This window comes from Motacilla alba, chromosome 12, assembly GCF_015832195.1.
Source record: "Motacilla alba alba isolate MOTALB_02 chromosome 12, Motacilla_alba_V1.0_pri, whole genome shotgun sequence".
NCBI lineage: Eukaryota > Metazoa > Chordata > Aves > Passeriformes > Motacillidae > Motacilla > Motacilla alba.
In genome coordinates, this window is record NC_052027.1 from 16,144,859 (window position 1) to 16,171,941 (window position 27,083).

The window sequence follows — 27,083 nt, forward strand, 5'->3', positions numbered from 1 at the left end:
CTGAAGAGTTAAAAAAAAAAAACAACAAAACCTCTTTCTGGGATGGGCAGCACTCCAGGAAGATAAAATATTCACCACCGTTGTGTTCCTGGACACCGTATTTCTGACAATAAATTTTATGCCTCATATGCCATAACAGTTATGATTTCAGGCAATAACCAAAGAACAGATCTTCATCCTTTCACAACAACCCAAGAAAAAAAGATTTGCAAGTAAACCTGGCAAATCTCAGAGGAGGGTATTTTTTATTATTATCTGGTCTGTCACTTTGGTAGTCAGGCCTGGAAAGGGAAGATCCATTTCTGGCATGGATCCACCTCCAGTGCCTACAGCTTCATAGTCCCATGAGAGCTGGCAGTGGAACCCACCGCTTCACAACAGACCCCACCAAGTTCAGAAGGACCAGTTCTTTCTTTACTGACACCGGAGCACTTTTCTAATATCACTATGCACAATGAACCAGAAGTCCCCTCTGCAGACATGTCCCAGGCCAACATGGCAAGCCCAAAGAGCATCAGCAACTTTTAGCAAAAACCAGGCTCTACTTGCCTCATTTTTCTTTATTCTTCCTACCCTGCATGGGTCTACTCCTGCTCCATGATGAACTTTCCTGTGAAATCCCAGTGGGTGGAATTAGCTTCTAGCTATTCCATGTTTCAGCTCCCACAGCTCCTCAGAGGCTCTTCCTTCCCCCTCTGCCTGCTCACCTTCTAAATTTTGAGTGCGGTTGCAGGAGAATGGGGACTTTTTAAAATTTAACTTCTTAAATCCATGTCTCCAAGTAGGTTACAGTGCCACTTTATGACAATAGACAGCTCTCATACTGTAACCCTGATGAACCTGTGTGCAGCTGGTGGGTAAGGACTCCCTGCAGGTACAGCTCTGAGTTCTTCAGGGTGAAGCACTCCATGCCATTTTCCATCAGTGAAGCTGTGCTAGTGTGCACTAGCAAGTGATGTGGTTCTTAAGTATCATCCACTTGATATTGCATCTGTGAATCAAACCTGAACTTCACATCCCAAGTTCTCCCCTAGAGATCAGCAGACAGCCTCCACCAGGCCTTTCTGGTGTTCAAACAGCTGCACAGTGGAATTTTCAGTAGCTCATTTTTTGGCTTCAGCTGGTTTATGCATTTACTAGATACAATAATTAGCTTCCTCCCTTCACAAGAAGATTCCAAAACAGATTTCAAAAAAAACCCCTTCAATCCCTCTGTAGTCAGTGTATCCAGTATTAATCCACTGAAGTACTGCATTATGTTCTACCAGAAGAATTAAATAGGAAAAGTGGGAAGCTCTCTTACCTGTAATTGACTGACTGGCCAATAGGAGTCAAGTGCTGGCAAATTGGAGGTGTAATTTCTCTTTAATTATGCCATAAAAAAATTACATGATATACCTATTTAACATGCAAAGGAGTAAAATCAAAGCTAATAAGAATAAATTGTAAGAGAGGACATGTACAAAAATGTAGTAGCAATCCTTTTGTTTTTTATGATTGTGCTCTGCTGAAGGGAATGCTGGCTGCTGCACCGTTGTATTGCCTGGAAAACATCCCCAGCTCTAAGACCCTGCCAACATGCAAAACTGCATTGCACAAATGCATGGCTACATTCAGAAATATCTGTTGAAACCCAGGTGGGTGTATACGCTTTTCATGCTGCTGCTGAAGTTTGTATCAATCCACCTGAAGTTCAGTGGAAATGAATGCACACAAAGCCCAGATACACCATTCTAGAGCTCAAATATGAACACAAATGAATGGATGAACCATGAAGAGTTCTGCAAGCCTTCAGGTAAACTCATTTCAAAATGCATTTAAAAGAAAATAGTGTGACCTCTGTGTTTAGACAATGGATTACAACCAACAGTATAAAATATCAGCAGTTTGTTTAAGCCAATACAGCTACTAGTGCAAGACAGACAGTAGGAGTCCCATAAAGTACTGGCATCTGAGAAGAACATGTCACTGTCACCAGAAAACACAAATACACCCATGCTTTTTTTCTGGGGTAACATATTTATCACTCTAGAGAAGTCTATTTTCTTTAGATTAACACCCAAACTGTTATTCCAAATTGCTCAACTTCAAATCAGCTAGTCAGCACAAGAGTGTGGGCAAGGGGAAACAGGGCGTTATGGGGAAAGGGAGACAGGGAAGGCTTCAAAGGCTGTTGGATCCCAAACCTAGTAAACCACAATGAAGATGTTCTGTCACTGCCCTAACCCAACCAGAGCACTGCTGCCAGGAGAGGAGCAGGTCTGGCTTCTGCAGCCTCTGCATCCTGGTGCTAACTCAGGGAGCAGGAAGCAGATGCCAGCATCAGTAACTGAATTTTGTTTTCTGGCACTTGGAAACAGTACCCAAACAACAACTACAGTTTTACCTGAAATTATATTTAAAAACAAGGAGTTTCCAATGGCTAGCAAAATTATCCTTTCAACATTTCCTTCTTTGCCGACACAAGTTTAAATTTAAAACACAACCTTCAGTCCCTGGAGGAAAGGTTCATTGAATTTATTATTTTTTAGTGTGTCATATAGGAGAAACTTGAGAGGTACATGCTCAGATAGCAGTGACATGCAGCCCCAGAGACAGACAGATACAAACCACACTCACTCCCACACACTTGATAATTGCATCTGATTGCCCAGGAACCAGAAGCACAGCCAGCCATGACCCTGCCCATGGAGTGAGCTGAGAGGGTGACGGAGTGCAAGTGTTCACACAGGTGATTTCTGCAGATGAGAACATTCATTGCCACAAGAAAGGCAGCACAGGTAAAAGAAAGACAGCTTACCTTTCTGAGCTGCTGGACTCCACCAAATATCCTCATCACTCCATCAATCTCCTGCTCCAGCCTCCTGGCCCAGTACTGCATACTGCAAGAGATGGAGGGAAAGAGAGAAAGAGAAAGGGAGAGAAAGAGAGAGAAAGAGTCAGAGCCCTGACACTGAGTAGATAAGCAAGGGACTGAAGGGAGAGGGAGGAAATCAGTGCCTCAGCTAAGTTCACTGCTCTCTCTCTGCAGCTCTGAGGGCAGGGCAGAGTACCCGGAACACACCGCTTTGAGAATTACAGCTGGGGCAGGTTATAAACTTCAAGACTTCAAAATTTATGCACAAGGCACCACAGAGAGAAGAGGGGAGAAAAAGGAACAACAAAAACTGCAAGGCTTGAGGCTTTATTTTCTCCTTATATAAACATTTGGAGTAGATAATTATTTAAGCCCAGAGTGATTAACAAGGTCGAAGTGCTGTGGAGTACAGAAAAGAGCTTATTGCTTCAGCAGGGCTCTGTGGCAGAGAGCAAACCCCGAGCCATGGCAGGGCCAAAGGTGTCTTGTCCTACTGCAGCAATGGATTATCACTGCAGCACCACGGGAGAAACCTGGGCACGGGCAGGAGCCAAGCACAGAGCAGCGAGTGCCCAAGGGCTCAGCTGCTTTGCACCTTCAGCAAAGCCCAAGCTGTGCCAGGCACGGCTCTGCCAGGCCCACGGTGGGCAGAGGGAAGGGCAGGGAGCTGCTGCTGGCACATCCTTCATCCTGAGCCCTGCACGGAGAGGCCTTCCAACAGGCACAACACCCTTCCATACACTCAGCCACACGGATTTCTGCCTACAGCAATAACACCAAGTTAAAAACAACAACAAATAAACCCACTGCTAAATCCACAGAACTTGATAATTCTCCTTCTTTTAATGAGATTTCCTGGCTTCAGCCGCTGCCCAGGCAAATGTCAAATCTCCTGTCTGACCTGGAAAAGCAACACTCAATTGCCTCTGCACCACTTGGCACTGCCTTCAGTGCTTTTTTCACAGCAACATTTCTCTCTCAACGGATGCCACAAAGAGGAGGGAAGGAGCAGAAGGAGTAGAAGGTAAGGCCAGCAGCAGGGCAAAGTGCTGGTGGGAGGGAGCAGACCAGCTCGGGGAGGTTGCACTTTCGTTAGGTTCACGTAATGATTCCATCTTTCATGCAGAGACATCCCCCAGGCAGCCCACACACACTCCCCCACAACCCCCAAACCATGGAGGGGCTCTCTCAGAGATCAAGGAGCAAAGAAACCCAACTATTTTTCAGCTGGGCACTGGAGGACTCTGAATTACACAGCACAGCCCAAAAGCTGGGCAGAATTATCAAAGCAGAAAGATGCCCTGAGCTGAGGGGCAGAGCAGAGCTGAAGCATCACTTTCGAGGGGTGAGGGACCAGCAGGACAGAGGGAAGGGCTGGCAGATAGATGTGTGTTACTGAGGCAAAATTCATGCCAGTCAATAACATACAAGACTGTGGATGAAAACAAGATTTAATTGTGCATGCCAAGCCTTCTCAGTTTTCCAATGGAACTTATGCTATTTCCCATCTTCCCAAAGAGGCAACATTGCCTCTTGTCCCCTGGAAGCGTGGCAGGGGAGGGGAAATCTAGGAAATGAGATGAGTGAAGATATTGGCAAAGCCCCTATTCTGCCAGAGGAGAGAGAGCAAAGCCTTCAGCTGGGCTGCCAGTGGGAAGGTACCAGGTCACAGACAGAACTGAGGGGAGGGTTGGGTCTGGGGGTTTTTGTTTCTTTTCCTTTCCCAGTCATTTTATCAAAGGTATATTCAGGTTACCCTGAGTATCAAAGTTACACACAAATCTTCTGAAGCATTTTCACCAAAAAATATCAATTTTTACACACGGCATTCACTTTAAAAAAGGCATTGAAAAGCCAAAATTGAATTTATTTTTCCCCTCCTCCTGTTTGTCCAGTGAACTGAAAAAAATCAATTATATGCTCATACTCAGCCACAGGTCTGAGAAACCCCACCGAGCACTTATGGAGCTGACACTTTTCCTTAACTTCCAGCTCTGTACAAGATCCTCGATTTCAGTGACACCTGCCTGTGTCAGCTCTCACCAGGAACTCCTACACCACCACAGCAAGGAAAAATTACCTCCCATCTTGAGCTGTATCCATCAACATTAGCAACTGCTCCTATCCGCTTAAATGTCACGTATGGCCAAGCCTTCAGAAAGGATTAGTTAGAGAGGAAGACAGAGGCATCAATATTACTCCGTTGGCATATGCTAAAGAGACACTGAGCGCTCAGTTGAGCTGGGATTTACAATTAATTTAAATTTAGTCAGCAGATTTGTTTTAAAAAAAAAATTGTTTTAACTTATTCCACCCCCTGCCTCCGCCCCAAGAAGTACTACTATTTTAGAGAAAAGTCACTGGGTTTTTCATTCATGAGAAAAGCTGCAGTTCCCTTTAACTGTGCAGTCTTATGATACCTGACTCTCAATCTTACAGACCAGCAGTTTCCCAAAGAGTCCAGCTAAGCCTGGTGACATCAATATTAAAAAGAAATAAATACACCTATTACACTATCAAATAAAAAGGACAGCATTTTGGCATAGCTGACACCAGTTTCTAGATTTTAAAAAAAGTAATAGCAGAAGCAGCTTCTTTTTTTTTTTTTTTTTTTTTTTGGTGTAGTATGGCTATCCAATAACTTTTGCCAGTGGTAGCAAAAATTCTTTTTTCTACCCAGCACATGCCTCACCCACATCAAAGCACTGGCAGAACTCTTGTCTGATCCATTACTATGTCCCTCTACCCTGGTAATGTCCAAGACAGAAGCACGCAATGGGCCACATGCCAAAATTTGGAGGTTTCATCTCAGTTGTCATATACTGGGTTGAAAGTTACCATTAAAAAAAACCCCATTAAACTAATGCACTTAAAGTTTTATGTAAGATGACTGTAGCAAGGCTGCAGAGGGTAAAGAAGCTGCTGGCCCATGATGACCATGGAGATTGCTGTGTGCAGCGTGTCTCCTACGGAAGCTGTAAGCAATAAGACACGGCAGTCATTGCGTTCCTGGGCCATTACTGCACGCCTCAGGTGCCTTACAGGGCTTGAGGAGCAGTAACTCCTTCCAACACGCTGCCAGGAGTGCCCTGCTGCTCTTGTGAAATGGCATTTACAAATAAAGCATAAAGAACACAGCTGATGCACTGGCTGGGAAGCCACTGGCACGGCTGTGGTGGTGCTCACAGAAAGGCACCAGGCTCCTTTACGAGCCATGTGCACAAACCTAAAACCAAGCACCACTTTGGTGTCCACTGTAGTGAGGAAACATGGGCCAGGAGAAAACCTTGGAGCTCAGGAATTTGTGATGGCACTTAATAGCTCTGTGCCTGCAGGAACTGCATGGAAGGGGCCTGGACTATCCCCTGGCCTCTCTTTGGCAGTGACATGCCCAGCACATCTCACTCATCCCTGTTGTCTCAGCTGGCTCTCCCGTTGCTGAGGAGTCTCCACAGGACTCTCCCAACCCAACAACTCTACAACTGTCATATACACATTCAGGATATCCATAAAAAATCTTTAGTATTGAAAAAATGGTTGTTTCCTTCACCTGTATATATTACAGCCTCGAGTGCAATGTTTGCAAGGGAGGTAACTGATTTTTGAAAACACAACACCATTTATCACTGCCTCTCCAAAGAAAACCACAAAAATGTTAATTGATTACATAATTTGCATATTTGATTTTTCTTACCGCTGATATAAAGTAGGCTTTTAAAAAGAAGCAGATATTCAAAACTATTTACTGTGTCAAGCAGAACACCAGGAGGCAAATCACTGCTGTTGCAGTTGGGGCCAAGAAGCAAAGCATCCCATGTGTCCCAATCCTGCTCAGCGGGCACCTGTGCCTTGCCACTGATCACAGCAGCCCTTTTTTAGGATTAGGGCACGTTCCATGCTTCAGGTCACCCAAGCAGTTGCAGAGACTTTCATGCACGTCCATGTTGGTGTCTGAGGCTACACTACCGCTCCAGCTGTGTAGCTTCAGAAGAAAATGATAAATGCCTGGAAAGACAGGAGACAGGCTGCGCTTGGCCCGCATCCTCCCACACTTGTGCACACCTCAGATGGCAGCCCGAGACTCCTGGTCTTCTGTACAGAAACTGGAGACGCTCACAGAGAAGCCACCAGTGCAAGCCATGCGCTGCCAGCCTGTGGCCAGCACCAGGGACGTGCCACAGCAGCTCAGCCCAAGGTCACTCTGTCCCTTGGTGGCTCTGGGTACATGGGACAGACCCCTCACGGGCTGCAGTGACACCTCCTCATGGCTAACCTAGGGGTGGGCAAGGCAGTTACACACACCACTAATGAGTATGAGCCTCATTGCAAGGCACCTCTCCCAAAAGCACTGGGAAAAGAGAAGCAAGAGGAAAGAAAATTAGTTTTCTGCTTGAGGGCATTTTTTCCTGAAAAGAAGCCTTAGGAGAGTGCTTGTTTGGCTGTGAACAGAAGAGGATGTTAGAAAAAAAGATAAAACAGGAGAATTGGTCCTTTTCTTTTGCTGCCTTCCTGGCCCCAAAAATAAGAGAGAGTCACAAGAAACATAAAAGCACAAGAGGAGAAACTACTTGCTAAGTGGATCTACTGCCCCAAAGCTTATTGGGTTCTCCACAGAGTGTGTTCTGAACAAGTGTCTACACTTCACGCAGTGTGTTCAGCCAAGAATGCTTCACCCTGATTCATACGCTTTGGTTCAGTGCCCAAATATTGCTATTTAATAAGGTTATTAATTACTGTGTTGTCTAATTTTTGCTGTGCAGGAACTTCTTATAATTGGCTTATTCCTTCAAGATGCTTAATCCTTTAACTATAATAGCCTGTGTCAGTGCACACATGTGCATGTGTGTGTGTGCAGGATATGCCCCCTCTGAGCTCTCTCACATACCTAGGCTGTAAAAAACCCACGTGAGCAAATATTTACCCATCAAGGAAAAACAAGTTGCCTTTTTTATTTTCCCCTGAAGATACAACTTAGAGAGAACACCTGTTTCCTTCCAAATAACTTACTGACCGTGCTTCCAGACATTATCAAGCCTCCCACATTGTCATTTTATGACTATGTTTTAATTTAAAGTATGTGCCCAGGTGTTTATATAAAGGAAGGGTGGGAAAAAATTGCCTTCTGGACTAGCCTTTTCTTAATATTTATCAAGACATTATTCACCTCTACCATCTGGTCTTCCCTGCAGTAAGAAAGCATCTTTGACATTATTACAGGGAGGAAGGACAGGAAAAATGAATATTACAACAATATCCTAAAGAAAAATCTTTTAAGAGACAGGAAAGGGATAGTTTGTCTACATTCACCTCTTTCATGACATTATTTTGTTCTCCTCAATTCAAACACTAACTTTCTGGGTCTGTTTTATCGCCGGCCGGGGGGCTATGTACAGATCACCAACAGGACGGGACTGCTAGGAATGTGCCTTGAGCTGCTTTATTTTCCTGCATCAGTCTCATTACATGATTATGACAATGGGAAGATGCCAACAGCTCACATCCCGGGCAGCAGACGAGGAACTTATTGTTACAACTTACTTTGTAAGCTTCTTGACCAATCACACAAGGCAAAAGCATATTGTCAGTGGTTCAATTCAATCGCTATAAGCGCATGTACCTTTGGTTAAAACAATGTTTGCTTATTTCGAATAATATACATGCTTGTAAGCCTTAAGATACAATGCACAGAGCTCCATTATTAAGCTTAGAACTTCCTAATATCTCTCTAGATATACTTTTCTGCAGCTTAGGGAGTTATTCTAGACAAGCATTAATACACAGGACATTGTTCTAATGTCCTTACTTTTAAATAATTTTTCTGCTGACCTATCTCATGGCTACTGCTTAGCTCTAATCACAGCTCTGCTGTCTCCAAGGCCTGCCTTTTGCAGCTTTCCCAAAACCCTCTGATTTTATGGATTCCCACGTTTCTGTGTCCTATCCTCTGCTTATTTTTTTCAATTTTTTGCAACAGGGTATGTCTTGCAAAAAAACTGCACCTAAAAAAACCCTCAAGTGACAAACTCCCTACCAGATCCATCTTAATCCCAGTTTGACACCCCATCATGTATTAAAATACAATAAATAAGAGTAACTGCGGAGTTTTCTCAATCTACAGCATAGAAAAAGCTGAGTGAGGAGAAAAAAGTCTGAGGGGAAAATTACACCAAAAAATTGTGTTTCATTAACAGCTCTCAAGCACTAATATTTCTGTAGGTATCTGTGAGAAAACCAACAGTAACCACCAACTTGTCACCATTGACATTTAGGACAATGGGAAAATTGTTCCTTAATTATGATTTCTCAATCAAAAACCAGAAGCATTACCCATTCAAGGTCCAACTCCACAGGCAGTAGCTGTTCAGTCACAGATATGCAGGATGGCAGGGGTTTCAGGAACTCCCCTTCCGCCACTTTCTTGCACTAAGAATCTAAATACCTGAGCCTTCTGCATGAAGTGTTCTCTAATCTGTTCTTTAAATTCTCTGCTGACGGTGAACCCAAGATCCCCAGAGTACCTCTTCCCAGTTCCATTCTTCAGCACATGGTAAACAAGTTCCCTTTTTATTCACCCTAAATCTCAATTTCCTCTTTCCACCTATCCCACCTACAGCTGACACTGAAAAAAATCTTACAACAAGCTCCTGAGACCTGGAAGATCATGATTCTGTTGCATCCTTTAGAGTAGTAAAATAAATAGAAAGGCAAACTCGGCTTTTCACAGCTTTCTCTATTTTGCGCTGTTTTCTAAATATTTCATTCTTTTTTGTTGCCCTTCTCTGGATTCTCTACAGTGTGCCTATATCTCCAAAGGCTCATGCCAAAAAGTGAGGTCAGGTACTCCAACAGAAGCCAAAGCCAGTGCTGTATGAGGAAGAAGTCATCACCTCCCCAGTCTTGTCCAAGAACCTACTGAACACTGAAGAATAAATGTGCCCTTCTGCTATGACAGCACTTGGCTGACTCGAAGTGATCACAATAACTCTCGAGATCTTTTTTGCCACGCTGCCACCCAGACGGGTGTTCTTTATTCTGTATTTGTACATTTCATTTCTCCCTCATAAGTGCAGTACTTTGCATTTGTTTTCACTGAATTTCATTTTGCTGATATCCAGCTCGCTGTTCAATTTTTTTAGATCGTTTTGAATTCTGGTAATGCCTTTCAAAGTACATCCAACCCCTCCTAGCTCAGTGTCGCCTGCAAATTTTATAAGCATATTTCCTATTCCATTGCTTAAGTTATTAATGAAACTATTGAATAAAAGCAGGTCCAGGGCAGATCCCTGCAGGACCCCACTTGAAATGCCCTCCCAGTATGACAAAGAGCCACGATAACTATTCTTTGAGAGCTGCGTGTCCAATCAAAATATCTTGAATTTCAAACTTTACAAAAAGCTGATTTGGAGTATTTGATATGCAAAGGAGCTGGAGGCCAAAGGATAATGCAGTGAATAATTTAAAGCCTAGGAGTAGATTTGAGGAAAATCTCAGTCTGTTGGTGGATGATTTGCCCACAGACAGAGGAAGAAGCCACTGAATGTGTGAGCTGGTACATTTGCTTGGCAGTGTTGGGAAAGGCCCCACACAGGCACCGATTTCTTCTGACCAAACGTGCACAACCTCTCACCAATACAGCGATGAAAAGTAAAAATGGCAAAGCAAGCACAGGTATTTTTTGCAGACCACAGGGCAGAGGATATAGCCTTTTGCCAAAAGGCCCTTCCAGCCTTGAACCCAGTACCCAACTCCAGGACTGTAACAAACAAGATGAGCCAAAGGCAATGGCTATCAGCACTGGAGCAACACTGGTGACACCAGCAGTATCCTACCCACAACAAGTAGCTGTTTTTTTCAGAGCCCAACTAACACAATGCCCTAGTCTCCCTGCTTTTTTGAAAACTCTGCTCTCAGTTTCCATCTGGGAACTCTGTTTCCATGGCATACTTGCTGATGTGCATCAGGAGCAAGAGCAGCCCGTGGCTTCTTTGCACCATCTTCGCACTCTCGTCGCACAGGATTAGAACTGGGCTCCTTATCTCAAAGCCTGTCACAAATCTAGACTTGAAACACAATGAATTAATAAATAAGTGAATAGGTGTCAGTTTTATGGAGCACACTACCTGCATAAATTTCACCCAATGCAGCCACTTGTCATTTTCAGCACCCCTTGAGACCCCAATGGCTGATAACTCTTGCACGTCACTTTGCAACCCATTATACAGATGAAGTTTTATGATAAAACCTCCCTCCTCTCTGCCTCCTGTTTTACAGATGCAATCTGAGTGGAGGCTGAAGAGATCCCATCCCCCACGGCAAAGATAAGGTTACGGAGGGTAGGTCTTAGTAAGGATTTTGCAAGCTGCATGAATTATTAAAGTCCTTTATGATATAATGACAGACATATCAGGTTATTTGTTTATTCTGTGTATAATTCATGACTCTCTTGGGAACTTGACAGAAGTAAGATTGCTTGTTGCATCTTCTTGTTCATTCCAGTAAATCCTCATCACCAGATGGAAGGCTGAACCACCCCTGAAGACAAAACAGCCACAACTTACAGGACCTGTACCTGGGGCTGGAGATGGGAGAGCTTTTTACTCAGCCTGGAGAAACAGTGAAGCTGTCATTTGAGTACGTCAGGCTGAAAGATGACAGTCTGGGCAGTGCTTCTCTATCATACCATCAGAACACTGCCCTCTAAAGCACATGCAAACAACTTCATGATTACATGCTTTAGGTTGCCCTGTGCTCCTCTATCACTGGTGAGCAATAGTAGGACCATCCAAGCTGATGCAGGCTTTTATAAGACTTCAGGATAGTTCACAGCCACCACCTCCTGGCTATTCAAATAGTGTGATAGCGAACAAAACAAACAATGCCCCTTGTTTGGGTCATTTTTGTAGAGTCTGGTCAAGATATCGGGCAAAGCATAATAAAAAGGTGCCACATCTTGATGGCTGGAACTGAGTTTTGAATACATACATTGCAGTCATTTATCAATTGCTAAGCATGCTGCTCAAAGGGTGAGGGAGATGTGATTCTGAAGCAAGAAAACTGGAAATTAAGGATTGACTGGAGCTCCTGGCAAGAAGGAGCTTCCCAACACTCAAGACTCTCCACCTGGTGATACTTCTACTGCCAGGAAGAGTCAAGTCAACTCATGGAGAGTTGCAGCAAAACAAAGGTGGCCAAAACTGCCAACAGCACAAGGTAAACTCTTACCAGCCACTGGACACCAGAGGACTGCTTTCAGCATCCACCCTGCCCACGGCAGATTTCAGCTGATCAGAAACAAACTTGCCACAAATGATCAATCTTATCACTTGTAGACAAGCCAGGAGTTTGGTGGAGGACTACTGACTAGTCAGAACTCTGCTGAATTTGTGTCAACAGCTTCCCTGTTTACCAAGAAAAGATGTCATTAAACTCTGCCACGAAGACCTCCTACTACCAGAAGCTATTTAGGAGCATCCATTGTCATTGCTTCAGCCTCAAACCATGTCAGTCCAAGTCTCCTGGGGTTTTTGGAGTAGTCTCTCCCAGCACCATATGTAACATTCTGCAGGGGTTTCTGGGCATCACTGTCACTCGATGTCTATCTAGTTAAACCCCCCACCTTAAACAAGCCCTCTCCATACCATCCCCCTACCTGAGAGTTCCTGGCTCCTAAGAGAGCATTGTAATCATTGTTATTATAAAGCACTTAGCGATGCTCGTTTATTGCATCTCTCACCAGCCAAACACCCAGAACCCTGTTATTTCAAATGCAGTTGCCTTCATTTGCAGAAGCTCTTCATTGTATTAGTCCCTTTCAGGAATAAAAGAAAAAAGGGGTGGGGGTGGAGAGCATTAAAAAAAATAAATAGCAATTTACCGCGTTTTATACCATTACCTCACTACTTTGTGATACACATCTAAAAGCTGTTTGTAAGACCTTTCCTGCTGTAAGGTGGCATCCAGACAAGCTCTGAAGCAGACAGAATGGAAGCATGAAGCCCAGTTCAGTTTTGTCCCAGTACTGCTGCATCACCCAGAGCATAACAGCAGCAGGGATGAGGCTGCCAGCTTTCACAGGTCATCTCCTCTCTCCTTCTCCCCGTCCAACTGGGACAAAGACTGCTCCCTCCACAGGGGAAAAAACATCTACATACCACTCTGAAAAGTAATACAAGTCTGTTCCTCTGAAAAGGATAGAAATCTGTATAAATGGTGTGTCTGAACCACACTGGGAATACTCAGAAGGTGCTACAGGATTTGCTGTACATGGAAAGGTTGCTGATCCATCAGGCTCAGTTTCCCCATCTCCAGCCACAGCCAGTTTTTCACACTGAAAAGAATTCACCTCCTCTCCTGGAGGTCCCCATAAAAGGAAGATCAACAGTAAACTGTCAAATCCTCCCATTGTGTACAACAATTGTGTCCTATTATGTCCTGTTCTATCTCCCATCTTTTTCAGGAGGGGAGAATGGAGCTACCAAGGTGAAGCAGTAGTCTCAAACCCAGACAGACTTTTGGGAGCAGAGTCAAAACTGCAGCTCAACCTCCTGATGCTAACTTCCATGTCTGCCCTTGGAAGACAGCACTGGAACACCAAAGCAAGAAACTCACAGACCTATGGGTACCCCAGAGCAGGTTTGCTCCCAGCCTTCACACACAATATGCTCACGTGTAACTGGAATTGAGGATTATGCAATAATTTTCTTTTCTGCTTTTCTACATGAGCATCAACATTAGACTCAAAAACTCCTGACATCCCAACACCCCATAAATAGAATGTCTTGGACACTTTCCTGTAAGAGAGAAAAATCCCAGTCTCTAATTTGGTCCTCTCAATGGGGCCCGTGACATCACCAGCCCCTTTCTGTTCAGAATAATGACTTCTTCCACACGCCAAGAGATTTGAAATTACCTGTGAAATATATTTCCCTAGGCACAGGCTCAAGAAGCATGTAAATTACTCAGCTTAATGGCCTCCAGAATTTCTCTCCAAGACACATACACAGAGCAGGAAATGTTCAGATGATATCTCAGGTCCTGTCCAAGGGGTTAAATGTCCAAGGGATGGTCAGGAGGTACAGCCCTACAGCTTGCCCAGTAACTGGTGAGCACTAGCCACAAGGAGGCAATAAGCATAAGATCCAATTCTAAATGAGTGCCTCATCAGCACAAAAATATAATTTTAAAGAGAGCATTTCTTGGGAAAGGTGCCTATCCATAATTTACATGGTACAAAGAGCCAACATAGGGCTTATGCAGCAGAAGGCACCCATTTAATTTGGAGAAGTCCAGTGCTGAGCACTCAGCAGCAAAGCCTCTTGCCCTCCGAGTGCACAGAGAACAGCACTGCCCAAGCTTTGATGTTCAGGCATTTGCCAGAGAACAGTGTCCTTCAGAGAAGCTTTTCATCCACAAGGACAGTTCCCATCCTCCCAACAGCAAAGAAAGGGACAGACACTTTCCCTGGAGTCCAAATCCTCCTGCCCCTGTTTTCTGTTCTTGCATCTCAATCTGATGTCTTGTTAGTACATAGCAGAACAAACATTTATCCCACAACTAAGAGCACAGATTCATTTAAAGGAACAGAGGAGGAGGAATTCTGTGATCTGGTTGCATTTTCTGCTCCACCACTGACTTACTGGAGTCTCTGAAGCCTTCGTTTCAGCAGCAAAAGGAGCAATAGAGAAATGCAAGTGCTCACAACAAGGAGTGGAAGATGGAGAGCAGGACAAGATGCTCACAGTGCAATGTGGAGGGGGGATGGGAGGGGGAACAGTCCCAAGGGCATCATGAAAGAATTACCTGTCTCCCCAGGGAACAAGCCTGAGGCACACACACTCTGCTCCTGATGCTCGCCAAGAATGACAGGTTGGTCACCTTTTAACACACAGTGGACAGAAAGTAGGCCAGAAGGTCAACTGGGGATAAGAAAACACCTGGAAGATAGGCCTGGCAATTGAAAAATGGGCCACACTGCTCAGTGTAAACCTCTTCAGAGCAAAGGTGTCAGACAAGGTCTTTGCTGAGACTCTTTTAAAGTGAGAACCTGCCCTCATTCTCGGCCACAACCATCTTGCTAACCCACATACTGCCAGAAGCTGTGGTATCACAGCAAGATTAACACAGAAGCAATTTTAACAAACAGCAATTTCCAAGCTAATTTCCTCACTCACAAGCGTGCCACTGAGGGCTGAAGTCCGTCTGGACCTCTCACAGCTATCTGTGCTCAGGATTAACTATACACCACTGCCAGTAATGCAAGCACTCTGCTACTCAGAAACTATTAGAAGATAAATATTAAACCTCAATATCATAGCGGTAGAAAAAAAATGAGGAGGAATGTCATTGTAATAAATATTGTAACCAAGCCAAATGAGGAAGCAAGGTTAGTTTCATGTGGAAAATGAGACACAAAAAATAGAATATATTTGGAACAGTTCTCACTTTGCTCATGGGATCTGGCCTTCTGTGCAATGAGCATCACAACTTCAGAGCAGTTCAACAAACTGCAATTCAGGACTGCAGGCTGGCAGCTGCAGGATGAAACAGGGCTCTGGCCACCAATTCCACCCAGCTCTGAAGCACCAGGCCTTGCACATGAATCCTTCATCTAACACAGATTATATGGAGAAACTGCAGGTCCACATGCTAACTGTGGCCCCAACACAGGCCTCAGGTAATGCAGCTGGAGCATCTCACCTGCAGCCCAAGCAGGTCCCATTTCACCACACTGCAATCATTCTGACATTCCTCCATAAGAAGGACAGGTACATTTACTACACCTTTCCTTTCTGCAGCTGTTTGGTTTTCTCTGAAAGCAACTTAATGTACAAGAGCCCTCGTGTTATCCAGTGAGATCTGAGAACAACAGGAATGGTACAAACGCAGCAATAAGTAGATTTAATTAAGAATGAAAGTAGAGTATTATGCCAGCTACCGTAAAAACACTGTATTTTTTTTCCTGGCAACCTGCTCTTCCACCAGCCAGCTGTGACTCCAGAGAACAGGATGGGGTCTGGCAGCCACTCCCCAAAGGAAAGGTAACTGGCCATGCACTCAGCTGCCTAAGTCCCCTAATAAGTGACATTTATTAAGAGGCCCTTATGAAATAAAAAAGGCAAGGCTGCTTTCAGCACACATAATTACATTCATAAACTGCACAAACCAGCAGTGCTTTCAGCACAAGGATTCACTTGGAATGGCATCAAGAGAAGAAGGGCAGAAAAAGATTCCCACACAGCAGTGTTGCTACAGGCAGTGCTCCATGCAGAGCACCAGCCTTAGGATGCATCCTCACCCCTGGCTTGGTAACACTGCCTGCTCCAGGAAACACAGCCCCAGGGAGGCTGGCATGAAAAGGGGCAAGAGGGGAAAAGGTAAGGGCAAGCTCAGCAGTGACAGTGTTGAAGTGAGACCTCATGTCAAAATGTGGCTGTCAGAGCCCTTTCATACCCAGCTGCTCTGTCCTCATGTCTGAGCAGGGAGCACAGAGAAGCAGGGGGAAAGTGAGGGTGTAAATTCACCTGTGGAAGGACCACTTCGCATGAAAAAGAGCCCCAAGCACCCAGCAGACAGCTGAGGTGAGACAGAGCTGGTTAGATTTTTCTCTACAGTGAAGACTAGATCACAACAAATAAACATAGCAAGGAGCAAGTGACACAGAAGGGTTCCATTTAGCCTTAAGATGATGGGTAAAAAGGTGGTATTGATGTCAGAAATGCCAACACAACATTTTTGCTGCTGGGTCAAACAGGCGGGCAGGTGCTAAATGGGGTTACTTGGAAACTGAGACCAAAGCATCAGCAGACAGTAAATGTGTTAGCTGCTTTTTTTTTCTCCACCTAACTATAAAAATCCCACCAGAAGCAACCACAAGCACCACCATATTTAAAAGTTAAAAGACAAAGGCCTGAAAGTTATCCTGGGCATAATCCCACAAGCATCATTATATCAGGGATTAATTTGTCCCAGTATCATTAAAATTTTCTAGACAATTCTCAGCTTTTAAACCTACACGGCAGAGTACAGCATGCAAGACTTGACAACAGCAATTTTTTCTGCATTGTAACAAGCCTAATATCAGAAATGGCACAATCAGAAATCCCACAGCACACAGCCAAGGGGGGGCATGAGAGCATCCCTATGCACAGAGAGGGTCCCTTTTGGTCTGTGCTCTTTGAAGTGCTGTTATTCTGTAGGAGGCAAAATAATGTCATCAGTTTGGTCACTAATCAACAATTATTAAGACTTGCCAGCCAACAAAAACAGAATAAATAAAAAATAAGAACTGCATGAAGAGAAAAATATTGATTTTTTTTCCCATACTCATGTAATCTACCCTCCTTCCCAGCCCAGGCAGAGGAGGAGGGGAAAGCAGAGGAGTGCCCACGAAGCTTTGACGCATGCCTAGCTCACTGTCCTGAAACCCTTTTCAGCTTGCTGGCCTTGAATAATTAAATGCTTTTACTTCCACCCTTTTCTTCCCCTGGTGTGTGTGTGCATGACACACTGCTGCAGAAAGTTAACTTTCACCTGGGCAAGGGGCATCCCTCTCCCTGCAGAGGCACTGAAAGCACAAGAGCCTACACAATACTTCCCACACACACTGATCCCAAGAATGCGACACTACAGTGAACACTTAGCAGAGACCTCTAATTTACAAGACTACCTCAGACATGAGGAAATGGCTCCTTCTGGGTCTACTGAGTTTGTTATGGAGCAATAAAAAGACGTTCAACCACTCACAGCCCAGAATCTGACTCAATCTGCAACACCTGATAAAGTTGAACATTAGGTGCTTTGCTTGGCTTAAGTCTGTCTCTATTTTGGTGTTCATGCCACAGCTGCCAAAAATCTGCCTGTAAAACCCAATATATGTTAGAAATGCAAACAAAGCACTGCATTCACGATCCTCCCTGTTTCATACTGTACAGAAAGTGTTTATTAGCCACAATAGAGAGATATTACATGAAAATTAATAGATGGGAGAATTCAAATACAAGAATATCTCTGGTTCAACAGAAAGTACATCACTGAGAGTTTTATATATTTCTGAAGGGTAAGTAGCTCGTACAAGGTTGGCTCTAAAAATTATTTTTATGTACGCCCCTTGTTTTGCTTTCCTGTTTGGAGAAAGAATGTGAACTCAGACTTTAGGTATGGGATTCTTCTGGACTGCAGAGTATTAAGTGCCCACTGGAGAAGAAACAGAGCCTGACAGCAAACTGGCAACTTGTGACAAAAGTTGCAGAAGCCAGCTTTGTTATGAGTTGAGAGGCATTGGTATTTGTAAGGAGAATCATATCCTCATTTCTCACTTCAGTGGAGATGGATACATTACTTTCCCAATTCTTTCCCAATTCAACCGTTTAAGGGCTGACTTTGTGCTTGCAAGGCCAAGAGGCTCGGAAGCCCAAAGGCACGGGGCAGGCTCTATGTACCAACAAATCAGGTGCACAGTGGCAGCCACACCATGAACCTGGCTGTGCCTGCTGCAGCACTGTTAGCACTGAAATGGTGTTGCAGCAGGGATTGAAGCAAGCCCACGCACTGCTGCCAGGACTCCGACTCTTACTGCCCTTGCTCTCCGTGTTAGACAACACTGACTTAATGCTCCTGTGGACACAGATGTTCCAGGTTATCCTGAGCAAGCCTCTCTCATCAACAGCCACGTGCTCTGCACACTTCCAACCCCTTCAGCTGCTGAATGCCACACAGAAAAGCCTGTCCAGCTCTGGCTTGAGTCTTCTTTTACTGGAACTCAGATAAGCAAACCTCACCAAAATGAGTATGTACTTTAACCAAACTACCCCTGCAAACAGCATTTCTACTGATGGGAAGCAGCCAGTACTTTGGTCATGAGATTTTCACCCTGCTCTATCCTTGTGTCTGTGCTCCCCATCTTTCCACCCCCCCACCCTTCCTGAAGCACAGGCTGCTTTCTAACACTACATGGATTTTTGCTTCAATGCACAGCATGATCTAACTAATTCGCACTTCATTGCTCTGCACACCTCATCATTTGCACATGAAAACAGCAGTCTCTCTCTATCCCTCCACTTGCTGCCTATTTCTTCCTCCTCCTCCTCCATCCCCCACCTCCTGTACCTCCTCAGAACAACTCCACTACTGAAGCTGCAGTGAAGAGGCTCACATTACAAGGACTCCATTGCTTTTACAAAATTTACTAGTGTGCTGTGAAACCTCATAAATAATTCAAGATAGACAACCTTTGTCAGGTAAATGAACGTGCCTTTGTGCTGCATCACTCCGGGTTTTCTACCAGTGATACTCACTGTAGGCACAACCCGTATTGATTCAGGAATTCCCCAAGTGTCACAGTGGGAAAGGGTAGAACAGTTTTCACACCAGCAGAAGCCAAGGATACCCAAAGGCTATCCAGGGCTTCAGGGGACTCATAACACACCCACTTGGTGCAGACATAGCTCCAGCCTAGTCCACAGAAAGCACAGCTCCATCCTCGCTTTTCAAGGACAATGAAAGAAGGAACAAGGTCGAGGGAGGCAAGAGACATTCTTATTATAGAACTCCTTTTCATTGCAAGAACTTCAGGGATTTTGACATACACCAGAGCTCAAAATCATGTTGCATCCTGTATTTATTGCGTTTAACTCTACGCACAATCAGTGGTGTCGCTGCACAAAGAGATAGGCAAACTCAACTGCTGTTTTGACAACTGTGCCCAAGGCTTTACCATCATTATTGACCTAGATGGTTTATATGGCATTTAGCACCCAATCTGATTGCTGTCAGCAATTATCTCCTCTGGAGTTCTCAGTCCCAACTAGACGTGCGGGAGGAGAATTGATCCTGGTTCTCCTGAAAGGCAGTCTGGCACAGCCTTTGTACAGCAGCTGTGCTGCACAACAGCTCCTGCCCCGTCCCCCACCAGACTGAGCAGCAGCTTCCGAGGAGGTGGCACAGTAGCCTAATCAAAAGCAAGGATAACGACCTTCTGATGAGTTAATGAATAGATACAGAAACCACAGACTGTGCACTCTTTGTCTGGCCTGACTGCGTTCAGAGATCCCTGTGTCTCTCGCCCTGCAGCCCTTTCACCCGTAACCAGCTCATCTGATTAAATATCCCCATCACTCACACATCAGTCAATCATTCGAGAAACAATTTGCTTTACAGAGGAAGAATGAATCCTTTGGTCTGCATAAACACCTTTTAGTTCTCATTGTATTTATGACCAAATGAAAATGGCTGAGACAGAATGGGAAGGGTTGAAGGAAAACTTTCAAAGTAATGAAGAAAATCTACATGAGTTCTGCAAAAGATCAAATAATTCAACCTAAAGAAAACCATGCCAATAGCTTGTTGACAGAAACTGACTCTCCAGTAACAACAATTTGTACAACCCCATTCCCCATGCAACCCAGCAATAATAAACTCCAGGATGAAGGCTAGATTACAGGAACTGCTCTAAAACAACAAACTACTACCAACGCCCCAGAGAGGAAAAATAATTTTGCTAACAAAACACACTTTGCTTTCAAGAGGCTCCTAGAAAAGTAAATATCGAAGCGTTCAGATACTGTCCTTTCATACTGAATATTTCACTCAAGTATGTTGCTTGGTAATGACTTTTGCTTTTATTTCATCTCACTTGACTATTTCATTGGCTGAAAGAAGCATTGTCTGACGAGTACAGCATGTGCACATGTTCCACGCTGCAGCGTGCAGATGCCCCAGCACGCGAGCCCTCGAGAGCCGTTCTGACGGCTTTTGAAGCCAAACACCAGGCAGCTCGTTCAGGGATAAACGTTCAGGTTTCCATTCAGACCCTCCCCAACCACCTTCAGCTTTTCAGGGGCTGTTGCACACACACACACAAGCACACACAAAGCTTCTTTACAACAAAGCTGCTGAACTCCACCTGTCAAACAGCAAGCAGGAGCCCATTTCTAGCCTCAGGTCTATGTGCAGGAGCCTTATTGATTTCAGCGGGAACCCACACACTTTCTCAAGAGAATTTCAATCAACAATTTCTCAATGTATACAGTTGAAAAACTCAAACTCCTGAAACCACAAGCTTGAAGGGGATGAGTGCAGGCATTTACAGTGTTGAGGCAAGAAAGCAGCAATGCTCTGTTCTTTCTCTATGTGAGAACTGAGAAGGAAGCACTCAGAAATGGTAACAGGAATGGAGAAAAAATTTTAAATAGCAAGAAATAATGCAAATGGCCTTTAAAAAACATTTGCTCCTCTTTGTGAGGCTCTTCTTTTACCTCTGGGAAGTTCAGGGTGCCTCTGCACACCTCAAAAGTGGTTTCTGCCACCAAGCAGAGTCTGCACAGGGCTGTTGCAGGGACACTGGGGATTTGCGCCTCCACTGAGTACAAATTGTCACAGAGGCTGCTCAGCCCTCACAGGGATGGAGGGCCAGGATCTGTCAGTCACTCCTGGTGGTAGATTGCCCTCCCAGGGAGCTGTCTCTCTGCTTAGTGGAGCACAGCAGAAGACAAGCAAGGCCATCTCCCAGCTTCTCTGCTCCTTTCCAGACAAGTTCCAATGCCAAGCATCAAAACCATAATTGGAAGAGATTTTCTGACTGCACAGCAGGTGGTCAGTAGAACAAGAGAAGGAGCTCCCTCCACATGGCATTCTGCAAACCCTAAAGCATCCAGTCCTAATAGAGTTATTTATTTCAAGCCCTGCTAGCCCAGATGTGCTATCACTACCGGCATCATTAACCTCATTTGGGGTGAAATGACAAGTACAAATCAAAATCTGCTACAAAGAAGCAACTAATTTGGAAGAGGCAGCCTCAGGCCCACCTTCCAGTGATGATGGGAAGATATTAAGTCTTACTGCTCTGAGCAGGAGTCTTCACTGCTCACTATTTGACAGGAACAGGGGTAACACCTCCAGCTTGCTGCCCAAAACAACTGTCTACATCTGACAAGTGTTAAACCTGTTGGAAAAGCAGGACTGTACCATGGACACCACACTGGCACTTTCCCCTGCAGACATACCTTTCTCCTCTGCTGCCTGGTCAGAGATGCCCTGCAGAGCACTGATGAAGCCAAGCAGACACGCAGCAATTCTGCACACACCTGCTTCCTCACAAGAAGCAAATGGCTCTCCACCCTCTAGCAGATGGCAATTTTCTTTCAAGTCCAAGTGACTAAAAGCCTTGCTGGAAAGTGAGGAGGGGGTTTGTTCTGCTCCCCAGTGGCAGCACTGGCAGCCACATTCCCCAGCACTCACATCACGATCTCCACCAACCTGAGGCAATGGCAGTCCAGGTACAGGACTTCCCTGACTGACCAGGCTTTCAATTCTCTCATACCAAACCACTCAGAAATTCAAGCAGAGGTTGTTACCATGCTGCCACAGGAATTCCTCTGTGTACTATTTAAAAGAAAAATTAACTGCAACCAACAGCCTTCCTTTCCACAGCCATTAATCCCGTTGCCCACATAGATGCACATTCTCGTACGTGAGGATTCCTAAAAGGAACCTTGTCAGTCAGTGGCCATCACCTAAGACGCCTGCCCCAATGGGCTTGTTCCAATCTGGGATTTTGCTTTTTAAATCTCAATGAAAAATTCCCCTTTAGACAACTGGCTGAGCCGAGCTTTCCTTAGCTCAGCATAAGATGATTAAAACCATGCTACCCGGGAGGAGAGAGATAATGTAGAACACCAGCGATTTATCAGGGACAGAATCAAGACTAACACACTGACAATAATTAATACAATTGTAAACAAAAATAAAAACCAAAAATGTTCTTTATTTTCTTCCTTCCCCCCCCTTAGGCAAGATATCCTGATCGTTCACTCTGCTGCTTGCCAGAATTAAACAGTTCTGGGGCTGCTTAAAAAAGCAGCCTCAATTTTGAGAGTCCTGTAGTAAAAGATGACTTCAGTGATTTACAGGGAAAACCTCTAAAGACAAACATGTTTCTAATCAATGCTCTGAATCATTCACAAGGGTGCATTGTCCAAAGTAGGAGAAAATTAGCTGGTAATGGGAAAAATTCAGCAGCACATCTCATCAGCTCAACTAGCTCACGGTAAATCTGCCCAAAAGATTTAAGTTATATCCAGCCTCTTTAGAATCAAGACGGGTGCAAACATGTAACAACTCGGGGGGAACAGTCAATGGCAGGGGATTGTTCAAGCTTTGGTGCCAGTTACCATCGCACTCTTTACTCCCATTAAGTATTTCCTTCCCAAGAAACAAATAATCACAGCAGCCCTAGGGCAGAGCTCACCAGGCATTTCAGCCCACAGGTTACAGCATTAACCTACTGCCCAGCAATTGTGCATCATCATCAAATATCCATTCGTCACTCCTCTCTTCTGTGTTCACAGAACAGGTCATGAGGGGAACCGAACAAGGAAGAAGGTAGCAGGTCAGGTTGAGGTCTTGCATCTTTTCTGTGTCTCTTCTCCAGATGCAGCCAGACAGCATTGATTCCCACCAGAGGCATACACACACAATCAGTGGCCTCTCCAGGATCATTCCTCTGTATTTGTAAGAAATTAAGGATCTTTGTCAGCAGCTTCAGTTTTTGCTTATCTTGCCTCACTTGCTTATCTTGCCCCAGTGCAGGATCAGGCCCACTATGATTAAACCTCAGATAAGAGAGCACAGAGCTAACAAAATCTATTCTAGCAAACCCCTCCAAATTAATTGGAATAAAACTGCTTTGGTTAAAAAGCTGGCATGGTTTATTAGAATAATATAGATCATAGGGTGAGGGAATGCAAGCACGTTATTTACAACTTATAAGCCTTTTTATGTCTCTCTCAGTAGAAGAACCTTCTTATAAAACTTTCTGCTGCTAGAAAGAAAACACAGCTTTGACTCACAAACTGGTACTCAAAAGAAATTTATTCTATAAATTGATACTGTGTTCTGAACTTAATAAGCGAATGCAACAACTTGCAATCCATGAAAAGCTGCTGAAATATCAAAAACATCCCACAAACTTGAGCTGTGCTTCATCACGTACAGAATCCCCTTTGCTTCTTTAGGCATTCCCATGGAAGCAGAAATCGTTCATGGCAGAGCAAGGCTGGATCAGGCCATAAGGCTGTGGTACTTGGACGAAAACTGGCACGTTCCCTTTCCTCGCCTCCCCCTGTAGGTAGACATTTCTCAGGGTCTCATTCTGAAGAATTTCTGTATTTACGTGACAGCATGAAAAGGGAACCCATCGGCTCCTAAAGGCCAAAGATATTTAAAAATATGAATATGTGCCCCAAAAGAATCCAGAAGGAATCTGTCGGAATGGGAAGGATTTCGGAATAAGCAACTGTGCCTTTGGTGAAGGCAGATATTAACACAGGAAGCTACAGCTCTCCCAAATAAACAACACTGTTTCTTCTGCCGAAAAGCCTTCTTTTCAGAAGGCCTGACTACATGCTTGCAAAAATGTACTTTGAAATCAAAGACACTAATCTAAAATGCTTTCAAAACTACTTCCTATGACTTTATATATATATAAAATGTATTTCTATTCTTAAGCAAATCACAAATGACAAGACAACTGTGACATAAAGCAGTGCACATCCACTGGGGCAGCACGAAGTTAAGGGCAACACTGCTATTATTAACTCTATGTCATTGAAATCTTTCCCCCACCTTCAGAAATGCAGACTGTAAGGACACGGTGTCAGCCTTTACTTTGAATCGTCTGGATTTTTTTCAGTTTTGTGTCAACAAACCTCAGCAATTCATAACGGAGATGACAGCCTCTTAAAATACATCTCAGCAAGGTTTCCCGTGGATGTGTGGAGAGGGATAGGTTTAGGGTTACCACGGAAGGAAAGAGAGCCATCCCTGTTAGAAAATATTCCCAAACATTAACTTCTAAAGCAATTTCTTCTTCTTCAAAAAAATCTATTTATATCCTTCCTGCAGCGACTCTCCAGTCCCCCACCCCCTCACCCAAACGAGCTGCTTTCCGACTCTCTTTCAGTAGATTACAGTCAATTTTAGTCGCTCCAGAGGGAGGGAGAGGAAGACCCGCCGGCTCGGATAGCCTGTGGAACTATCCAGCTATTATTAGTTTATGCTCAAACTCCGGTGTGCACGGCCGGTTGTGGGTACCATATTGTGTGCTTGAAACGGGGGGGGGGGGGGGGGTTGGAAAATAAGTCCTTTTTGGTCTTTCCCCCCTCTCGCCACATTAAGGCTCCGACAGCCGCCCTGCGGACCGGCACCCGCCGGGGAAGTTTGTGCTTTCCAGCAACTTTGGGTCCGTTCCTCAACCCGCCGCTCCGGCGGGGAGCGGGCAGAGACCCCCGCGCCCGCCCGCATCCAGCGCGGCGCCGGCAGCCGGCACCGGCAGCGCCCGCCGCGGCCCCGCCGCCGCCGCTCCCCCGCAGGCCCCGGGGCGGCCCCGCGATGCGCCACCGCGCCGGGCCGAGCCGCGGGGCGGGGGGTACCGGCCGGGGCGGCGGCACTTACGTGTGCTGCTGGGGGAAGCTGTAGCCGTGGGCGGCGGGGGCGGCGAGGAGCAGCAGCAGGGCCAGGTGGCCGCAGAGGGCCGGGGCGACGGGCGCCGCGCTGCCGGTCGGAGCCGCCATCGCCATGTTTCCATTAACGGCGCGGCGGGGAAGGGGCAGAGGCGGCCCCGCGGGGCGGCTCCCCCCGCCGCCACTCGTGCGACGAGCGCGGCAGTCCTCGGCAGGGGGGCAGCGCCGCGCCGGCTGCGGGCACCGACCGGCGGCCGCTCGCCCGCTGCCTCTCCGCGGCGGCCGGCACTGAGCACCCGCCGAGCGCTACTTTCCCTCAAATAGGCGGCCCGGCCCGGCCCAGCCTCCTCCCCGCCCCGGCTCCCTCCCTCCCTCCGGCCCCCCGCGCCGCCCCGGCCCCCGCCGCCCCGCCGCCGCAGCGCATGCGCCCGGCTCCGCGCCCCCCCGCCGGTCCCGCCGCCCCCGGCTCCGCGCCGGGCTGGGGCGCCCCGGCCGCGCCATCCCGCGCCCCGGCCGGGCTCCGGGCACCCACCCCCGCCCCGCTTGCCCCCGTCCCGGGCGCTGCCCCGCCGGCGGGTCCCCCCCGCCCCGAGCAACCGGGACCTCACGGCTCCTTCCCATCCTCCGCGCGCCTCTGTCACTGCCATTCCTGCCCCGGTACCGCGTTCCCCTTCGGGGCCACCTCCCGGAGGCACGGCAGCATATGGGAATCTCCGGTTATGTTTAATATAATAATAATAGCAGCTATGATTCTTTTTAAAGCACACTCTGACTTTGGGGAGCGTTCCTGAGCGTGACGGGAGGGCCGACCACAAATTCACAATAACAGAATTGATAACTACAGCCCCCAAACTGGCAGGGTTTCTGAACCAGACTTTTGAAGGCCTGGATTTTGAAACGCTGTCTTCTAGATAGCTGCAGCACAATTTCATCTTCCCTAAACTCGAACCCAAGCTGTTCGGCTTCATGGGAACTGACCACTGGCAAGGCAGGGACAGCTGGCAAAGGCAGAGGCAGGAACACTGTTCACATGCCCTTCTCCCCACATAGCCTTAATCTGGACAATCAGGGACCAGGCAATATGTAAGTAGCACCACCTCGTCCTGTTTAACTCCAAAAAAGGTGTCATGCTGGCAAGGTTGCCAGATCTGACCAGATCTCTCAGGGAAGAGCCCCACAAATTGGGCATCAGCGCTTTAAAGATGCAAAGGCTTCTTGGTCCTGCCCACAGTAACAGCGCAGCAGTGGCAGGATAGGAGCTCCTGGAAGTCCAAATTGCAGCACAGAGGTTTAAAAGCCTTCCATCTTGGGAAGGGGGAAGGATTTTGATAGGGAGAGGTTGCTTCTCTGAAACGCTTCCTGCCCTCCTTTTCAGAAGGCGTTTTCTTCTGCTGATGGATGGAATTGCCTCCACCTTTTGTTTCTGCTGCATAAAGGAAACATTTTGGAATAACTTAGATCCAGACTTAGACTCCCAGGTACCCCAGGAGCAGCGAGGCTGCCATCTAAACCTCCTGTGGTCACATCCAGGCACACCATGAATTTCAGAGAGGAGCAGTGATGGTACATTCAGGATTTGATGCAGTGAATCCAGCTCAAGCTGCTTCACAGAAACAATTCTTTTTTCAAAGAGGTAGAAAAACACTTTTCCCAACTCATGTTGGAACTCAGCAGTAAAACCCACTCCTGAACCAGAAAATAGGGCTTGCAAAATCATCAGACCCTGACCTGATATGTTCAACATAGAAATTAATATGTCCAGTAATTTAATA

The 27,083-nt window shown here is 45.9% G+C and overlaps 1 protein-coding gene across 2 annotated transcripts in view; it reads right to left on the reverse strand.

Annotated features, from left to right (window-relative positions):
- The window catches only part of CACNA2D2 (calcium voltage-gated channel auxiliary subunit alpha2delta 2), a 213,884-nt gene extending 188,222 nt beyond the window's left edge, over positions 1 to 25,662 (reverse strand). For both annotated transcript variants that reach the window (XM_038148789.1, XM_038148788.1), the window contains exons 1-2: positions 25,304 to 25,662; positions 2,801 to 2,882 (exon numbers count right to left, since the gene is read on the reverse strand). In XM_038148789.1, the coding sequence (XP_038004717.1) occupies positions 2,801 to 2,882; positions 25,304 to 25,428 (207 nt within the window). In that variant the 5' untranslated portion in view covers positions 25,429 to 25,662. The remainder of the gene's footprint in view (positions 1 to 2,800; positions 2,883 to 25,303) is intronic.
- Positions 25,663 to 27,083: the final 1,421 nt, after the last annotated feature.